This window comes from Saccopteryx leptura, chromosome 2 (genome assembly GCF_036850995.1).
Source record: "Saccopteryx leptura isolate mSacLep1 chromosome 2, mSacLep1_pri_phased_curated, whole genome shotgun sequence".
In the NCBI taxonomy this organism is placed as follows: Eukaryota; Metazoa; Chordata; class Mammalia; order Chiroptera; family Emballonuridae; genus Saccopteryx; species Saccopteryx leptura.
Window position 1 is genome coordinate 328813059 of NC_089504.1, and position 20515 is coordinate 328833573.

A 20515-nucleotide genomic window follows, 5' to 3' on the forward strand; every position below is an offset into this window, starting at 1 on the left:
TAATTTCATCTGAGTATCTAGTTTCAGTTTCTGATGTCTCAGATGGAATTCTGCATCAAAAGTGACAATCAGTTCTTTGATCCTGTTGGTCAAATACTGTTGCATATACAGATTTTTAATCTCTTTTCTCTTCATAATCTCTAGCTCTACATCAATTGGATCTGCTTTTGCAAATTCCGTTAACTTTGGAATCTCTAGAGTGACCCACGATGCCTTTGATGATCTAGATAATGAATCTCGTGTTGTCAAATCCCCATCCTTTACAGAAGTGAGTCTAAGGAATCGTCCACTTGAGCCAGTGGACCCTTCCTGTTCCACTTGAGGGGTCTTTCCATCCTCATTTTTCATCTGCTGTTGCTTAAAAGCTAGGAGAGTTTCTTCATCATAGTGAAATCTCTTTTCAGGAACTTCTTCTGGGTGTATCTGAGGGATTTGCGGAATGGGGATGTGCTTGGATATGTGAAGAGTTGACTGAATGTTCTTCAGCTCTTGTACCAGGCACTGTATTTCCTCGATGACAGCCACTTTAGGTCTCAAAGAGAGAGGATGGACTTGTTCATGTGCTTTTTCTTTGCATAGGTCATAGAGTCTAGCTGTCCCAGTTCCTCTTCTTTCTTGGCAGCATTTATTCTCATGTGCTCAGGTATCTTATAGTCTGGGGCTGTCTTTAGATTGAAGTCTCTCATATACATTTGAGCCTCTTTGATGGCTTGAATATCTTTGGGATCTTCATAGTTATCAGCCGGTTTACTTTTGTCCAGTTCCTCCCATTCTTTTTTTCGCTGCTGAATCTTCATCTGGGCCCTTTCAGCTTTTTTTTTTTTTAATAAATTTTTATTTTAATGGGGTGACATCAATAAATCAGGGTACATGCATTCAAAGAAAACATTTCCAGGTTATCTTGTCATTTAGTTCTGTTGCATGCTCATCACCCGAAGAGAGATTGTCCTCCGCCACCCTCCATCCAGTTCTCTCTGTACCCCTCTCCCTCCCCCTCTCCCTCCTTCCCTCCCCCCACCCCCCGTAACCACCACACTCCCGTCCATGCCTTTAGTCTCGCTTCTATGTCCCACCAATGTATGGAATCCTGCAGTTCCTGTTTTTTCCTGATTCGCCCATTTCACCCCACACAATGCTACCAAGACTCCACCATTCCACTGCAAGTGATCCGATGTCGTCATTTCTCCTAGCTGAATAGTATACCATGGTGTATATGTGCCCCATCTTCTTCATCCAGTCTTCTATTTTTTTTTACAGTTTTTAAAAGCCTTTAAGCAAACTCTTGGCCTTTCAGCTTTTAACTTAAGTTTCTTAATTTTCTCAATTTGACTGCGCACCATAATTTGACTCAGGGTTTTAGGCTGAAATTGCTTCCCGTTTTCAATAATTGATTCTTCTGGTTCACTAATACTTGCACCTATATCCTTCTGGCTGTCCTTTCTTCCAGTTCCTTCTTTTTATTTTTTTTTTATTTTTATTTTTGCATATTTCTGAAGCTGGAAACAGGGAGAGATAGTCAGACAGACTCCTGCATGCGCCTGACCGGGATCCACCCGGCACGCCCACCATGGGGCGACGCTCTGCCCACCAGGGGGTGATGCTCTGCCCATCCTGGGCGTCGCCATGTTGCGACCAGAGCCACTCTGGCGCCTGGGGCAGAGGCCACAGAGCCATCCCAAGCGCCCGGGCCATCTTTGCTCCAATGGAGCCTTGGCTGCGGGAGGGGAAGAGAGAGACAGAGAGGAAGGCGCGGCGGAGGGGTGGAGAAGCAAATGGGCGCTTCTTCTGTGTGCCCTGGCCGGGAATCGAACCCGGGTCCTCCGCACGCTAGGCCGACGCTCTACCGCTGAGCCAACCGGCCAGGGCCAGTTCCTTCTTTTTCAAACCTCTCCCATTTGCTTGGTCTTCTGTCTGACTGACCTTTTTGGATTTGGAATACTTAGAGCACTTCACAAGCCTGTAGGAGGATATCTTGTGATCACTTCCTATGGCATGAACTACAATACTATCACCTTCCAGAGGATCACGAAACCTATTCTGTAGCTTGATTAGGCCAAGGTGATATTTCTCTTTTTCCCAAGCCAATTCCTTACCACTTTTTTTTTTTTTTTGTATTTTTCTGAAGCTGGAAAGGGGAGGCAAACAGACTCCCACATGCGCCCGACCGGGATCCACCCAGCACACCCACCACGGGGTGAAGCTCTGCCCATCCGGAGCGTCGCTCTGTTCCGACCAGAGCCACCCTAGCGCCTGGGGCAAAGGCCAAGAAGCCATCCCCAGAACCTGGGCCATTTTTGCTCCAATAGAGCCTTGGCTACGGGAAGGGAAGAGAGAGACAGTAAGGAGAGGGGGAGGGGTGAAGAAGCAGATGGGCGCCTCTCCTGTGTGCCCTGGCTGGGAATTGAACCCAGGACTTCCAAATGCCAGGCCAACGCTCTAAAACTGAGCCAAAGGGCCAAGGCCCATATTATCTTTCCTTATTCATCTTTTTAGCCCATCACCTCTTTCCTTAACCTCAACTCTCCCACTTTTGATCCATTCCTTTCACAGCAATGTGGCGAACCTTCAGCAGACTACTGTGTCTCAAGGACACCCAGAATGACACCTCCTCATCAAGAGACTGCTCAAGTTCAGCAGTCAACCGCTGTTCAGGTCACAGTTCAATCTTTGGACCTGGGGCTCAGTGTCAACAGAAATCCTATGGAGGAGACTGCACAACCTGCAGCAGACTACTGCTCCTCCAGAGCACCCTGAGGTGTCACTTTCACATCTGAATTTTCTTCAAAGTTTGAATTGAAGCTTGCCTAGAGTCATTGAAGGTATTTTATAATTATCTCTGTATCCAGAACCAGTGGAAACACTTTCCTCTAAAACTGAAGAGAAAGCCAGCACGAGTGTGTGTAACCTCTACTCCTGCAGGAATGAGATGCTCCTGAGTGGCTTTCGGCCCAAAGCAGACACTTCGCAGCGTGCCTGTTCTGCAGCCCAGCACCGACAGTGACACCTTTACGGCCTTGTAAGTTTCTTGTATCTTCATTTGTTCTCTGCGTCTTGTCTCCCAAGGCAGTCTTTTCTTTAGGTCTGCGTGAGCTTCCCACAACCTCCCCAGCTCACCTTGACTGATGCGATTTTCTCTTGTTCGTGAACTCTCCTTTTCTTCATTATCCTTCTTACTATTCTTTCCCGTTTACTAGTATTTACTCGTAATTGTCCATATCATCTATGTTTTTTTTTTCTTTTGTGAACCTGGAAATGGGGAGGCAGTCAGACATACTCCTGCATGCTCTTGGCCGAAATTATGGCGCACGCCCACCAGGGGGCGATGCTCTGTGGAGACCAGAACCTCTCTAGCGCCAGAGGCAGAAGCCACAGAGCCCTCCTCAGCGCCCAGGCCAATTGCTCCAATGGAGCTTCGGCTTCGGGAAGGGCAGAGAGAGACAGAGGGGAAAAAGAGGGGTAAGGGTGGCGAAGCAGATGGGCGCTTCTCCTGTGTTCCTTTGCCTGGAATGAAGCCTTGGACTTCTGCACGCCAGGCCGACGCTCTGTCACTGAGCCAACCGGCCATGGCCCACATTATCTTTCTTGATTCATCTTTTTAGCCCATGACTTCTTTCCTTAACCTCAACTCTCCCACTTTTGATCCATTCCTTTCACAGCAACGTGGCCACCTTGCAGCAGACTACACTGTCTCGAGGACACCCGGAATGCCACGTCCTTATCGAGAGACTGCTCAAGCTCAGTAATCAACCTCTGTTCAGTTCACAGTTCAATCTTTGGACCTGGTTCTCCGTGTCAACCCACATCCTATGCAGGAGGCTGCCCAACCTGCCGCAGACTAGCTCGTCCAGAGCACCCTAAGGTGTCACTTTCACATCTGAATTTCCTTCAAAGTTTGAAATGAAGCTTGCCTGGAGTCATGGAAGGTATTATATATTTATCTCTGGATCCAGAACCAGTGGAACTACTTTCTTCTACAACTGAAGAGAAAGCCAGCACGAGTGTGTGTAACCTCTCCTTTTGTAGGAATGAGACGCTGTCCTGGGTGGCTCTCGGCCCAAAGCAGACTCTCCACACCGGGCCTGTGCTGCAGCCCGGCAGCGACAGTGACACCTTTGCGATTTTGTAAGTTTCCCCTATTCTGATTTGTTCTCTGCATCCTGCCGCCCAAGGCAGGCTTTTCCTTAGGTCTTGGTGAGCTTCCCACAGCCTCCCCAGCTCATTTTGACTGATGTGATTTTCTCTTGTTCTTGAACTCTCCTTATCTTCATTACCCTTCTTACTATTGTTCCCAGTTTACCAGTATTTGACTTGTAATTGCCCATATCATCTATCCTTATTAATCTTTTTAGCTCATCACTTCATTCCTTAACCTCCACTCTCCCACTTTTGTTCCAATTTCTTTTACAGCAATGTGGTCACGCTGCAGCAGAATGTAGTGTCTCGAGGACACCATAAATGCCACCTCCTCCTAGAGAGAGTACTCAAGCTTAGCAGTCAGCTGCTCTTCAGGTCACAGTCCAATTGTGGACCTGGGGCTTCTGTCAACACACACCCTCTGGAAAGGGCTGAACAATCTGCAGCAGACTACAGCTCCTGCAGAACAGCCGGAGGCGGCACGTTCACATCCGGGTTTCCTTCACAGTCTGCAGCCAAGCTTGCCTGAAATCATGGAAGTTACTATATAATCATCTTTGCAAACAGACCAGCCCGACTGCTCTCTTCTACAACTGAAGAGAACGCCAGCACGAGTGTGTGTAACCTCTACTCCTGCAGGAATGAGACGCTGTCCTGAGTGACTTTCGGCCCAAAGCAGACTCTTCGCAGCGTGCCTGTGCTGCAGCCCAGCACCGACAGTGACACCTTTACGGCCTTGTAAGTTTCTTGCATCCTCATTTGTTCTCTGCGTCTTGTCGCCCAAGGCAGTCTATTCCTTTAGGTCTTCGTGAGCTTCCCACATCCTCCCCAGCTCATCTTGACTGATGCGATTTTCTCTTGTTCGTGAACTCTGCTTTTCTTCATTATCCTTCTTACTATTCTTTCCCGTTTACTAGTATTTACTCGTAATTGTCCATACTGTCTATCTTTTTTTTTTTCTTTTGTGAACCTGGAAATGGGGAGGCAGTCAGACAAACTCCTGCATGCCCTTGGTCGAAATTATGGCGCACGCCCACCAGGGGGCGATGCTCTTTGGAGACCTGAGCCTCTCTAGCGTCTGAGGCAGAGGCCACAGAGCCCTCCTCAGCGCCCAGGCAAATTGCTCCAATGGAGCTTCGGCTTCGGGAAGGGCAGAGAGAGACAGAGGGGAAAAAGAGGGGTAGGGGTGGCGAAGCCGATGGGCGCTTCTCCTGTGTTCCTTTGCCTGGAATGAAGCCTTGGACTTCTGCACGCCAGGCCGACGCTCTGTCACTGAGCCAACCGGCCATGGCCCACATTATCTTTCTTGATTCATCTTTTTAGCCCATGATTTCTTTCCTTAACCTCAACTCTCCCACTTTTGATCCATTCCTTTCACAGCAACGTGGCCACCTTGCAGCAGACTACACTGTCTCGAGGACACCCGGAATGCCACGTCCTTATCGAGAGACTGCTCAAGCTCAGTAATCAACCTCTGTTCAGTTCACAGTTCAATCTTTGGGCCTGGTTCTCCGTGTCAACCCACATCCTATGCAGGAGGCTGCCCAACCTGCCACAGACTAACTCGTCCAGAGCACCCTAAGGTGTCACTTTCACATCTGAATTTTCTTCAAAGTTTGAAATGAGACTTGCCTGGAGTCATGGAAGGTATTATATAATTATCTCTGGATCCAGAACCAGTGGAACTACTTTCTTCTACAACTGAAGAGAAAGCCAGCACGAGTGTGTGTAACCTCTCCTTTTGTAGGAATGAGACGCTGTCCTGGGTGGCTCTTGGCCCAAAGCAGACCCTCCACACAGGGCCTGTGCTGCAGCCCCCCACCGACAATGACACCTTTGCCATTTCGTAAGTTTCCCCTATCCTGATTTGTTCTCTGCATCCTGCTGCTCAAGGGTTACCAACTGCAAAAATTTTGCCTCATTGGTATGTGTTTGCGTGTCTGTTCCATGTGTGTAAGTCCTGTATAAGGCTCTGGGTGCTTGCTATTGAGAGACTGGGGATTGTGGATAGCACGTTGCCTGCCTGCCACTGTGCGGAGCCATTCTTGCTGTTTGTTTGTCAGAGTAGAGGTTTTCTCCTGTTGTGTGCTTGTCTGCTGTTGTGAGACTTTTTTAAACTGAATTGCCCAACTGTTTTCAACTCTGCAGGATCCACCCAGCAATCCCCATCTTGGGGGTTTGCTTGAATCCACCGAGCTGACCTCAGCGCTCAGGGCCAACACTGAAACCAGTCAAGCCCCTGGCTATTGGAGAGCAAGAGAGAAGAGGGAGAGGGAGGGGAAGAGAAGCAGATGGTTACTTCTCATGTGTGCCCTCTCTGGGGATCGAACCCCGGGCATCTGTACACTGGGCTGATGCTCTATCTACAAAGCCAACCAACGAGCACCATCTTTTCTTTTTTCATATCTATGTTCTAATGGTTTTTTGGATATAGAAAAGATGGCTGCCTCATTGAAACATCTTTTTGTTAAGTAGTTTTTAAATTAATCTCTTGTTTTTAAGTATACAGTCATCTACATATTACATGGCTGAAATAACTAACAAAAGGAAGAGAATGAGCCTCAGAGCTCTGATTTCGCCAATATAGAACCTGTCTCACTTTTTATCATTTTTGTACTTTCTGTTACTTTTATCTGGTTGCAACAGCCAGTACTTTTCTTTTATTTAGTGTGAGGATGTAGCGTTTTTGCTACACTGTCGAATGTTGCACTTAAAATCTTTTAGAAATAGAAGATGATTCTATTATATAGTGGATTTATCATCTGTGGAAGCAAAGATTGAAGATAAATGTTAAGAGAAAATAAAGTAACTATAGGAAAGTTGAATCATATCAGAAAAGAAAAGGTTAAAAAATCTTAGCCCCAATTTCTGACCTAGTGACTTTTTCACTGCCCTTGGGTTATTTAATTGATAAAAGGGAGTAGTATGGTTTTGTTAAAATAGAAGATTAATTAGTTTGAATTCTACTTTAACCCTTTGAGTAGTGAGTTTTTTTCATGCTCACTGATCCCTGGGAGTGAGTTTTTTTCAAAAAATGAAATTAGTTACAGTTATAGTTTTATTAAAGTCATGTTTGTTTGATAACCAATTTATGGAGACAAGAAGAACATACCGTTGCCTTTTTTTTATGTTGCCTTACACATTTTTAAAAAGAAAATTTTTGTTATCTCATGCAATTCTCGCATACCTTCTGTCTGTACATAAAGAAGTATTGTTATTAGCAGAATCTCAAATGTGTGCTCACATATGATGATATTCTTAGGACAGTTTATAGGTATTTCTATTCCTTACGTTTAAAAATTTTTCAAACTGGTATTCCTCAAAACATGGATGCAGCAAAGTGGTTCGTTACGTTCAGTGCACACTACCCTGTGTCCCTCTGTTGACGTCCCTTCTTGTAGTGTGCTGACATATGAAGCATTTTCGTTGTGGCTTATCCTTTGAGGCTGTTGCAAGGACTAGCTTTGGGAAGTGCCGCCCTGAAAGACGAAGGCTGTCTCCTACTGACGATGGTCGGCCTCCTCTGGGTGATTTCCTGTCTTTCACAGATTCCTCCAAAAGCTGATCCATAAGCTTCAGTCTGAAGTCACATAGCTGTAGTCTTCACCTGATTCACAGTGTGTGAGTTCAAAGCAGCAATGTCAGTTTCATGAAAAAAGTTTTATATACCATTTTATGGTTTTTCTTACATTTCCTGTGAAACTTATTTGCACATCAGCCTTGTCAGTCAAACCCACATTCTAATTATATCTAACCACACTTAGTGGCTTGGTAATGCTTTGCCCAGTAGTGTAATCACTTATGCCAGTTTTAATCATGAAGTCCTCATGAACTGTAGTTAGCATGTTGACCTCTCTTTTGTCACGCCGTCTTTGAGCTCACATGATTGTACTATGTCTTGAGATGCATTCACCCTTTTTTATATTCTCCAGCTCAAAGTTTAAAGATGTACATGTATGATCGTACTCTGGGTGGTCAGGAGGCACGAGGATGTACACAAATGTTCATACTACTCAAAGGGTTAATGAAAATTTAAAGTGTGTTGTGTTGTGGCTTTAAATTCTTAAGTTTAGAATTTTGACGTTTGAATAGATCAATAATATATAATTCTTGAAAAATTTTATAGATATAAATATTATTATAGTACATATTGTATGTTATTTAATTCTTCACCTGTTCAGGTCAGGCTCACTGGTTTAGAAGAATTTCCTCTGAGAGGAATTTGAGAGTTAGAATTTTTAAGAAACCTACTTTATAGCTTGGGACTATGCGGGATTAGAACACAGAAGAAACAACAAGCCACTGTCATGTCTGCTGCACACATGCTATGTTGTAGATGGAGAACAGTGTTCGACTTACTTCAGTGACCCAGGATCCAGAACTTGGCTGTCTCTGGGTCAGAGAATGGGAAATCACAGACCAAATCAACACCACTTTTGGCACTCAGTTTTAAGAAGTAGAGTGTAGAGTACATTATCAGAAAGCACTGGCCCTTGTAGGATACGTGCCATATAATGAAAACAGATGGAATCAGTGCCTACTTTCTAGAAGTTTATATAAGATTATAGATTAATACTCTGACAGTAGGAAATTAGTATAAATAACACATTCATAGCATTGATACATTAATATGAAGAAAGTATATCTCATTGTTACGAAGGTCTCCTGTCTATGAAAGGACATGTGATGTACCTAATATTTGTATGTTTAGTGCTTTGAATTGAATCAGAAAGTTTCATATGCTACTAAAGCTTATCCTCAGCTGTTGCTTTATAATATCTGACAATATTTTTTACCCTATCCATGGAGACCCCTTTCTTTCACTTTTCAGATAAACTTTTTACAGAACAAACACAAAATTCACATCCAAGGAACTGATCTTCCTGACCCAATTGCTACGTTTCAGCAACTTGAACAGGAATATAAAATCAATTCCCGACTGCTTCAGAACATTCTGGGTGGAGGCTTCCAGATGCCTACGCCTATCCAAATGCAAGCCGTTCCAGTTATGCTGCATGTGAGTATGAAGGTTTAGTATGCCTCTAACATTCTTTCTTGTCTTTGCTTACTCTCTTTTCTCTGTCTCTGAAATCTTCCTTTCTACCTCATCCCTTCCTCTGTTGAGTTCCTTACCTTGCTTTTAAGGTGTTTCTCCAGTGTGTGTGCCTTCATAAAACTTGTCCTGATCACTACAGCTAGATGTGATCTTTTTTTTTTTTACCAATACTCCACTATCACCCTGGTCTCCATGGTATTGTGTTTTTTTCTTGTAAAATTTGTCTTATACTTCACACTACCGTGTATTTGCACTAATTATATTTATCTTTTCCTTTTACTAGAGCATAAACACTCTGAGGATAGGGACGATGTTCTGTTTATTCATCCATGATTTAATTTATAATTTCCAGGAACTAGTTTAGAAATACAGAATTTTTGTACTAACCTAATATTTTCCCCCAATACTATTTATTATTGCAGTATACTTTACATATAATAAAATACATGGATTTTAAGGGCACAGTTTAGTGAGTTGCAGTGATGCATATCCTATGTACTCATCTCCCCAGTGAAGAAGTGTAACACCTCTGTTACCCCAGAAAATTCTTGTGCCCTTTCCATTCTTCCCTCATCCCACCCCTGCCCAGAGGTAACCACTCTTCTGATTTCAATTGCCATATATTAGATTTGTCTCTAGAATGTCATGGAAGTGGAATTATTCATTATTTATTGTTTCATTTCTGGTTTCTTTTACTCTTCATACTGTTTTTGAGATTCATTCGTGTTGTTACTGAGTAGTAGTCTGTTGTATGAATGTATCACGATTTGCATACCTACTTGTTGATAGATGAGTGAACCTAAATATTTGGAAATTAAGTTTTTCTAATACTTCTTTTTGTAGTGATGAGAGCTGACTTTTTCCCCCTACATAACCAAGGTGGCCTTCAGTTCTGGTAGTCATAAAATATCATACTGGTTCTTTTCATTTTCTTCGGGAACTAAAATGAGAATACATTTGAATGATGTTACTGACTCAGAGTAAATTTGCTTTTAATTTTTTTTGAAGATTATTTCTGTCATGACTTAAGCTCAAAGCTTTAAAAATCATAGTAACTTACTGAAGAGTAGAACCTGTTAATTACTCTGTCACTCAGGTTATCATCACTTTTTATTTCTTTCAGCCATTTTGTTACTTATTACACCTTCCCTGGGGATTGAGCAGAACAACTATCAGGACAAAAAGTTGGTTTTGTAATTTTGTTTTGATACATAGTTTACTGGGAACGAACAATTGAAATAGTAGAGCCTGGCCTGTGGTGGCGCAGTGGACAAAGCACTGACCCAGAACACTGATGTCGCCAGTTTGAAACCCTGGGCTTGCCTGGTCAAGGCACTTACGACAGGTAACTACTACAAGTTGATGCTTCCTGCTCCCCCTCCTCTCTCTCTTTCTAAAGTCAATCTAAAAATAAATCAATCTCTAAATAAAATCTAAAAATTAAAAAAAATGATATAATTAAGATTCTGGACTGTTTTTGGATTTTAGTTACATTCTTTCCCCTGAAATGGATCCACAGGCAGTCCTGAGAAACTCCGTTGGGGTGGTAGTGGCAGGGGAGTATAATATTAGAAAAGTGGATATGGGAGAAGTAAGCAGAGTGATAACATGAATGATTGGATTTAGCGCATATGTTTTATTTGTTCTTTGTTTGGTTGGTAGTATTTGACCAGGCTCTGAAAAATTTGTGTAGTTTTCCTTGTATTTAATATACTCTGTTTTTAGGGTCGAGAACTTCTGGCTTCTGCTCCTACTGGGTCTGGAACTACATTGGCTTTCAGCATTCCCATCATAATGCAACTGAAACAACCCACCAATAAAGGCTTCAGAGCCCTGATTATATCACCAACACGAGAACTTGCCAGCCAGGTATGACCTGTAGCGTCAGTCATCTTTCTTATTTGAGGACAATAAAAATTCTCAGAAGAGTAAGGCTGTGTTTTTGTCATGGTCAAGTATTCTGTACAGAGCACACTTTAGGTATGTATTTTATTGCATATGGGCAAATCTTTTCTAAAACATGATTTTAACATTTGTGTTTTGGCAAATGCTTAAAGATTCTTGAATTTGAAAGGCTATATTAGCTAGGTGCTCTAAAATTTATTTTTCTAGCCTAGAAAAATGAAAACTTGCCTAAGTTTTTGAGAAAGTAAAACTATACAGTCATTTGCCCCACCCTCCAATGTGCTTAATGTAAAATACATGTCAAGTATGAAATACCTTTATAACAGGACTGTATTCTATAAACAATACAATATGTAACAGGTTGGAAGAGTTTGGGTTTTATGTGTTCGAACTCTTACTAGACTTGAAGAAACTACTGAATCTTACTAGTCACTGAAGTTCAAGACTGCTGAGATTCCAGGTTAATCGGCACATTATTACAGGTTTAATTGCAGGTATTTGTGGAGTGGTAAAGGATTTGTTAACATAAAAGAGATACATCTCATCCAAGTAATTTAGCAGGTAATGTTTTTGTCATTTTCTGTTTTAGATTCACCAGGAGTTAGTACAAATATCTGAGGGGACAGGATTCAGGATACACATGATCCACAAAGCAGCAGTTGCAGCCAGGAAATTTGGACCAAAGTCATCTAAGAAATTTGGTAAGGGATTCATGTTTGAGATGTAGAGCATGAAGGAGATTTAGAAATTACAAATACCCTAACCGACACCTAAGCGTTCGTAAAGTGCAGTCATGCATAGAATTAATTTGATTTTAGATATGCTGGAAGAGATCTTCCCTTTCCCACCCAGTTATAGAAATATATACAGTGGTACCTTGAGATACAAGCAGACCAACATACAAAAATATTAAGATACAAGTTGTGACTTGGTCCATATTTTTGTTCAAGATCCAAGCAAAATTCCAAGATATGAGTTGTGATTTGGGAAGCTGCTGCTAGTTGGCGTGTTGGCACAAGGGTCCAGTATCAGCAGCACAACACCAGCATCTCGTTCTTTCTCACATGTTACCTGCAGTATCAAGTCAAATCTCATGCACTGTATTTGTTATTGCATCATTTTTGCATTTTTTACTAAACTTTTTTTGTGTGATATTATGGGGCCAAAGAAAGTAAGTGTAAAGGACAGTGGTGAGAAGGAGAAGAGAATGATGTCGATAGAAGTAAAGCAAGGAATAATGGAAAAACATGAGCGTGGTGTGCAAGTGATTGAACTGGCAAGACTGTACGACCGTAATACATCTACAATTTGTACCATCCTTAAACAAAAAGATGCCATCAAAAGCACAAATCTAGTAAAAGGAACTACAGTTCTGTCCCAATTAAGGACAAATATCCATGAAGAAATGGAGAAGCTTCTGCTGGTGTGGGTGAAGGAGAAAGAGCTGGCAGGAGATACAGTGACGGAGACTGTAATATGTGAAAAGGTATGTATTATTTATGAAGACTTGAAGAAGAAAGAACCATCAACCTTAAAAGAGGAAGCAGAAGATACATTTAAGGCAAGTCACAGCTGGTTTGAAAATTTCAAGAAGAGATCGGGGATCCACTCAGTGGTGAGGCATGGTGAAGCTGCCAGTGCTGATGTTAAGGCAGCTGAGGAGTACATCGCACATTTTGCTGCGCTTATCACAAAGGAAGGCTACATCCTCCAACAAGTGTTCAACTGTGATGAAACAGGATTGTTTTGGAAAAAAAATGCCCCAGAGGACTTTCATCACTGCAGAGAATAAGAAGCTGCCAGGCCATAAACCCATGAAGGACCATCTGACCTTTGCATTGTGTGCAAATGCTAGCGGTAACTGTAAAGTAAAGCCACTCCTAGTGGACCATTCCGAAAATCCTCGAGCCTTTAAGATTCACAAGATTTTTAAAGAAAAACTGCAGGTTATGTGGTACACCAATGCTAGGGCATGGGTTACACAGCACTTTTTTATTGAATGGGTCTCGTCTTTGGTCCTGCAGTAAAGAAATATCTTCAAGAAAATAAACTCCCCATGAAAGCATTACTAATCCTTGATAATGCTCCAGCCCACCCACCTGGTCTTGAAGATGACATTCTCAATGAGTTCAAATTCATGAAAGTCCTCTACCTCCCATTCAACACGACTTCAATCTTGCAACCTATGGATCAGCAGGTCATTTCCAACTTTAAAAAGCTTTACACAAAGCACTTGTTCCGCCCCTGCTTTGAGGTGACTGAGAATACAATTCTAACCCTTCGAGAGTTTTGGAAAGATCACTACAACATCGTGATATGTTTACGCATTATCGACTTGGCATGGCAAGAGTTTACAAGAAGAACCTTGAACTCAGCATAGAAAAAGTTATGGCCTGATGTTGTTGCAGACAGGGACTTCAAAGGATTCAAACCAGAGACTGAGACCGAGGTAGAAGCGTTGGAGGAGATTGTGTCCCTTGGAAAGTTGATGGGTCAGGAGGTAGATGAGGGTGATGTAAACAAGCTCATTGAGGAACATGAGGGGGAACTCTCAACTGGGGAGTTGAAGGAGCTACAGATGATGCAACATACGGAGCTTCTGCAAGAGATTAGTAGTGAGGAGGAGGTACAGTCGGAGGAAGTGATTTCTACAGTGAAATTAAAGACAATGCTGGCAATGTGGGAGAAGCTTTCAAGTTTCATTGAAAAGAAAAACCCAGAAAAAGTTTCAGCTGGTCATGTTCAGCACTTTTTAATGACACTTGTCTGTCACATTTCCGTAACATTTTAAAAGGCAGGCAAAAGCAAACCTCTTTGGATAGTTTTTTATTCAAAAGTCCTGCAAGTGAAAGTGCCAAAAGTGCAGCCAAAAAGGCAAAAACAGGTGATGAAAAATATGTAATGTTAAGCTTAGGTTAAGTTTAAAATTAAGAAAGTGCATTTTTTTACAATTAAATTTTTGTGGTTTCATTTTAAGTAAAGAAAGTGCAGTTTTAGTTTTGTTTAAAGGAAAGAAAATGCAGTTTTAGTTTACACTTAGTGTTAAGAAAGTGCAGTTTTAGTTTACATGTCTACAGTGCCTTCATCCCTTCCTCCCTCCATCCTCCTCCGCCATTCATCTCTGTTAGCCACACTCGTCTGTCTCTAAGGTAAGAATACAGTACTATATAACACTTTTTTCTTTTTATTTCATATATTTTATTATGCATTGGTAAAGTATACATGTGTGTTTCTTAATTAAAAATATCTTTTTTCATAATTTAGGATGGTTTGGGGATGTTTCACAGGGCTAGAACAGATTAAATCTATTTCAGTTACTTTAAATGGGAGAAATTTGTTTGATATACAAGTTGACTGACTTACAAACTCAGTTACAGAACGAATTAAACTTGTATCTCAAGGTACCACTGTACTAGTGGTTCTCAACCAAAGTCAGTTCTGCCCTCCATTCCCACCTTACCCTCCAGGAACATGTGGCAATACCTGAAGACATTTTAAGTTGTCACAACCAGGGAAGAGTGCTACTGATCTATAGTGGGCAGAGGCCAGGGATGCTGATAAACATCCTACGATGCACAAGACAGACCCTACTGGCCTCTGCTGGTTGGTTCAGCGGTAGAGTTATCAGCTCAGCATGTGGATGTCCCAGGTTCAATTTCTGGTCAGGGCACACAGGAGAAGTGCCCATCTACTTCCCCACCCCTCTCACTCCTCTCTTTCTCTCTCTCTCTCTCTCTCTCTCTCTCTCTCTCTCTCTCTCTCTCTCTGTCTTCTCCTCCCCTCCTACAGCCATGGCTTGATTGGAGTGAGTTGGTCCTGGGCACTGAGGATGGCTCCATGGCCTCTCCCTCAGGCACTAAAAAAATGGCTCCGGTTGCAACGAAGCCAGGTCCCCAGACGCGTCGCCCCCTAGTGGGATAGGCCGTTGGATCCCAGTTGGGGTGCATGCGGGAGTCTTTCTCTGCCTCCCCTCCTCTCACTGAAATTAAAAAAAACGCCCCTACAACAAGAGCTGTCTGACCCGAAAAGTCAATGTGCTAAGGTTGACAAACCCTCCTTTATACTAAATGCTATGGAACTACTCTGCAAGCAAGAATGGCTTACATCCCTACCCAAAGAATCTGATTTTCCCTGTCTTTTCTTTTCAACTTCTGAATAGAATTTCTTTTAAAAAGGATGTTCCTTAGAAAAAAAATTGAAAATCAAATTGTTGATTACAGTGTTGTTGGCTCTTAGAAGTTGAGAAGATAGTCAAATATAAAAATAGAGAAGGGATATTCTAGTTTGTATTGTGATAGATATAAAAATATGTTTGTTAACTTACTGACAGGGAAGAACATTTGTGTAGTTGGTGTAGTGAGTATAACCACTCCCTCCTTTTCCCACTTCAGGGGAATTTAACTGAAATTCAGTAGGCTTAATTCTCTAGTTCAAGAAGGATATATTTGTCTTTGAAACTTGTATCATTTGTTTTTGCTATAAATATTCTTGTGACCACTCCCAATCGACTATTTATTAAAGCAAGATCCTCCAGGAATAGACTTAACAAGGTACAGATTATATTTTAATGTATTTTATGTGTGTTTTCCATCTTTCATCCTTAATTGCTTGTATTGTTGCCTTTTGGAGCTTGCTGTAGGCCATCTTTGAGTAAGTGTTGATGCTGAGAATAATGGTTTTCATTAAATTCATAGAAAAATAACTATCTGGTCTGGAAGAAAGCTACAGATTCTGATAAGCAGCACATAATTCCCCTAGACCAGCGGTTCTCAACCTGTGGGTCGCGACCCCGGCAGGGTTGCATAAAGCCATCGGAAAATACATAATGCATATCAGGTATTTATATTCCGAATCAAAACTGTAGCAAAATTACAGTTATGAAGTAGCCACCAAAATTATTTTTTGGTTTGGGGTCACTGCAACATGAAGAACTGTATTGCGGGGTCACGGCATTAGAAAGGTTGAGAACCACTGCCTTAGACTTTCAGCAATGCTGTTGGAGTTTATAAGGTTTATGTGAAGCTTTGTTGTTGCTAATGGAACCTCATAACTTTGAGGCTAATGGAATAAGTATATTAATTTTTTATCTTATTTTGGCCCTTTTCCTGCTTATTTTCCTTGTACCTTTTGTGGTATGGATGTGGGTCTGAGAAGCAGCATTACAGCTTGACTTCTTCATGTGTCCCCAGTTTAGTGAAATATCTTCAATCTTTCAGTTTAATACCCACAAGTTGTTTTGTTATTTCTTTTTTTTTTTTTTTTGTCCACCACAGAATTTTTTAGTTTATTAAAAAAATCTTTCTGCAAAAAGAAAGCAACATAAGGGACCCAATTGTATTGTGAAATCCCAAGTCTTCATTCCTTTTCTTGGACATGCTGCTTAGCGTGTTCTGCTCTTCATCTTCTCCCTTGTCCGTTTCCCAGGTCTCTTGTTTGATCCTTTCTTTCCAGGCCTCTTGAGGCCTTTGCCGTGAGCCGTCTTGGCCCGGAAGCTGGATACATCATCGTAACTCTCACGAGTGTTCCACTTGGAGCCTTTCTTCTTACCACCAAAACCAAACTTCTGGTTTTTGTAGCGTCTTTTGGCATTGGGGCCCTTCTTCTTCATCTGCTGGCCTTTAGCTCCTTCTTTTGAGGCCCGTGCAACAGGTTTCTGGTCTCCTTCAAGGAAATCCAGTTTATCTGAGAATCCTTTCTGATACTTCTTAATGGCATTCATCATCTGTGTTTTCTCCCGCTGCCTCTTCTGAAGAACGTCCGTTTGCACCTTCTTTCCATATTTCCTAAGTGCTCGAAGTTGCTTAGCCTTTTCTGACTTCTCCATGGCGGCCTGTTTAGCCTGCAGCTTCTGCCGAATCTTCTGCATCTGCTGATCAGACTTGGCCATCTCTGCGAAATAATCAGTGGGCCGCTTAGTAGGGACTTTGAGCTGATGGAGGCGGGGTAATACTGCAAGCACGGCGGCCTGGGCCTGGCGGTAGAAGCTCATCTCCCGTTGGAAGTCATCTTCGGGATCAACCGTTTTCTGATCCTGGTTCTGAGGTGTTGACTGAGGTCCATTGATTTCTGGCACCGGACCCAGGGTGACATCAAGCCTTTCAACCCATTCCAGATCCCGCTTGAACTCTGCCAAACACTGCTTCAGGCCATTCACATTGTTCACGGCTTTCTTCGGACCCTCTAGAAAGACATTGAGGCCCGGCTTCAGGAGCCCTCTGGAAAACGCATCCTGCAACTCTCTGTCTGTGACCAGAGAATCTTCAGAATCAGAGTCTGAGCCTGAGAGCTGGGGAGTGTCCATCTAGCAGCGCGCACGTCCAAGACCTACCAGAGGAGGCGGAGTAGAGCGAGGCCGCGCGGCTGGAAAGGGACACCCCCGCCGCTGCCGCCAGCCTTCGGCCCCCCACCCGCACCCGGCAGCTCCACGTGGACGCGACCTGCTACCTTGTTATTTCTTAGTTGAATGGCTGGTAGTAGATGAATTGGATAAACTATTTGAATGGCTGGTAGTAGATGAATTGGATAAACTATTTGAAGATGGCAAAACAGTTCAGAGACCAGCTGGCTTCTATATTCCTGGCTTGCACATCCCACAAGGTCAGAAGAGCAGTGTTCAGTGCAACTTTTGCATATGATGTTGAGCAGTGGTGCAGACTCAACCAGGACAGTGTCAGTACTGTGTCCATTGGAGCAAGGTAATTTTAAGTGCTTATAATACCATGTTAAGTAAAAATGAAGCCAAATGGTAGAGTAAAGAATACTCTAGGCCCTGGCCAGTTGACTCCGTGGTAGAGCTTCAGCCTGGTGTGTGGCTGTCCCAGGTTCTATTCCAGTCAGGGCACAAAGGAGAAGCAACTATCTGCTTCTCTACCCCTCCGCCTCCTCTTCCTCCTCTCTCTCTCTTCCCCTACCGCAGCCATGGTTCTATTGGTTCCAGCGAGTTGACCCCGGGCACTAAGGATGGATCTGAGGAGCCTCTGCCACAGGTGCTAAAAATAACTAGATTGCGCTCTGACCTGTGGTGGCGCCTTGGATAGAGCTTTGAACTGGAACACTGAGATTGCTGGTACAAAACCCTGGGCTTGCCTGGTCAAGGCACATATGGGAGTTGATGCTTCCTTGTCTTCTCCCCTTTCTCTCTCTCTCTCCTCTAGAAAATAAATAAAAGCTTTAAAAAAAATAGCTGAGTTGCTAAGCAACAGCCCCAAGTGGGCAGAGCATCACCCATAGGAGGCTTGTTGGGTGGAACCCAGTCAGGGCACATGCAGGAGTCTGTCTCTCTGTCTCTTCTCCTCTCACTTAAAAAACAAAACAAAAAACCCCCACAGAATACCCTGTCTACTTTCAACTTAATTCCTATGTATAAAATGAAAAGAGAACGAACTCACCATAAATATAAAGGCAGACAAAAAAATGGAAAAAACAGTTTTGATACAGTGTAATGTATTGCAGCAGCTTATAGAGCGTTAGTTAAAAAACCCTCAGCCCCAATATTTGTCTATAAATAAACCCTGCTATCATTAAGAAAAAATTATTGAAAGTATTTAGCAATATGTAATTATAACCTTAAAAATGGTCTATTTTACTGAAAAATATTACTTTTAGAAATAATTTGCTAAGTAGTTAGACGTGAAGATTTATTTGACAAAATGTCAAGGTTTATTCTAAAATAGTAGAAGTGTGGGCAATTTATTGTTTACATTTCTTTATATTTTTCAAACTTTCTTGGTAACACTTGTATAACTATAGTAAAAGATTTTTAAAATAACTTTGTCTTTAGGTCAGGTATATATAATTAAGTGCTCATATTGACAATGGAAAAGTTCATTCTTTGGAATTATAATTTTTTTCATTTATTTAGAATTTCAGGGGGGACAGGGAAGCAAAAATTGGCTCTTACAGACAAGCTGGTATGTTTTCTTCTCAGGAATTCTGCAGTAGAGACTGTAGAACAAGAGCTTCTCTTTGTTGGATCTGAGACTAGAAAACTTCTAGCCATGAGAGAACTTATTAAAAAGGTATATTTCAGAAACAGTCTTGAATTTTGATAAAGTTCACTAAGCTTCTATTACTGGTGGGAGGCTGAGCACCTTTCCACATCATCTCATCTTTCATAATCCCGTGGTAAACTGTTCTGTACCTTGGGGCCAGCTCGTGTCCCGAGGAAAAGCGGATCAACTGTTAGAACAGTAAGCTCTCTATTCTCAGATCAGGGTGGGCTCGGAAAAGACTGACCTGAAGCCACGAAAGCTTTTTTCAACATCTGCACGTGTTATCTACTCCCCGCATCTCCCCCCATTCCTCTGCTGGTTTCTTATGGAAGAAACCAGTATTGTAGAATGAGGACAATGACTGGGGTTTTCTCTTTGTATCCCTTCAGTAAAAACTGAGTAGAAGCCATAGTTAAAAGGTTAAGTACTGAAGGCTTGGGGTGGCGGTGTTGTAAAAGAAATATAAATCCTAAGCCCTGCCACTAGAATTTAGTGTTTTTAGGGGGTAAAATAAATACACTTGTGTAAGATTATTTGTGGTAAAGAGTCATAAAAGGCTATGGAGTGTTTTTCTTAAATATTCATATAGTTATAATGGGGCCATCAGGGTGAGTTGAATTGGTTGAGGAAAGCCTTGAGGAGGAAATGCTACTAATCAGGGCCTTGAAGGATTTGTGGGATTAAAAGGTGAAGGGGGACAGTACTGGTGGCAGGGAGCAGTTGTAGTAAGTCTCAGATGGGGAGGAACAAAATGAATATGTTTGGAGACTAATGAAGAAGTCACCTACCTAAGGAGACAGTCTGAGGTGGGAATTAAAGACAATCAGTTTGGACAGGAGAGGTGGGGTCAAGTTAAGAGAATTCACCAAACATTGTTGAAGAATGTGGGGCCACATAATTTTTTAAGGAAAACTGAACAGTGGTGCATAAAAGGGGTTGTCATGGAAAGAGACTGAAAGTAAAGAAACCAATTAGCGGTCTATTAAATTAGGCTGGCTAGACAGAGGATGAAATAAATGAAGGTGCCAGTCTTAGTGATGGAGCACTAACAGGAGCTGGAGGATGAAAAGGAGAGGCGGTTGCAATTACCTGCTGGTGACAAGGGAAGTGGTTAAGAGAATGGGCTCTGGAGTCGGCTACCTGGATGGGAATTCTAGCTGTAGGCAAATTAACCTCTGTTCTACGGTTTCTTCTTTTACAAAGTCAAAATTTTAAAAAGTGTTTTTAACTCATTAGAAACTCACTGTCGTAATTAATGCATTATGAAACACATCAAGACAATAATTTTCATAGCTAACGTTACGGGTTAATCTAAATGAGGAGTACTTTGTAATTTGTTTCTTTCTGTGACAGATCTGGATAGGCTCTGGCAAATCACAGGTTTTATTTAATTTAATTCAAAGATGAAGTAGTAAGTGATGAAAACAAT

General features: G+C 42.2%; 2 protein-coding genes across 2 annotated transcripts; one reads left to right on the forward strand and one right to left on the reverse strand.

The window, feature by feature from the left end:
- Positions 1-5562: 5562 nt before the first annotated feature.
- Positions 5563-11822, forward strand: LOC136392266 (probable ATP-dependent RNA helicase DDX52). Its single transcript, XM_066364336.1, has 6 exons — positions 5563-5597; positions 5882-5980; positions 7580-7661; positions 8966-9151; positions 10916-11059; positions 11685-11822. The coding sequence occupies exons 1-6, from the start codon at positions 5563-5565 to the stop codon at positions 11820-11822; spliced, it is 684 nt and encodes a 227-aa protein (XP_066220433.1).
- A 4544-nt stretch (positions 11823-16366) lies between these two features.
- EBNA1BP2 (EBNA1 binding protein 2) lies at positions 16367-17562 on the reverse strand. The gene has a single exon (XM_066363378.1). The coding sequence runs from the start codon at positions 17394-17396 to the stop codon at positions 16476-16478; it is 921 nt and encodes a 306-aa protein (XP_066219475.1). The 5' UTR covers positions 17397-17562; the 3' UTR covers positions 16367-16475.
- Positions 17563-20515: the final 2953 nt, after the last annotated feature.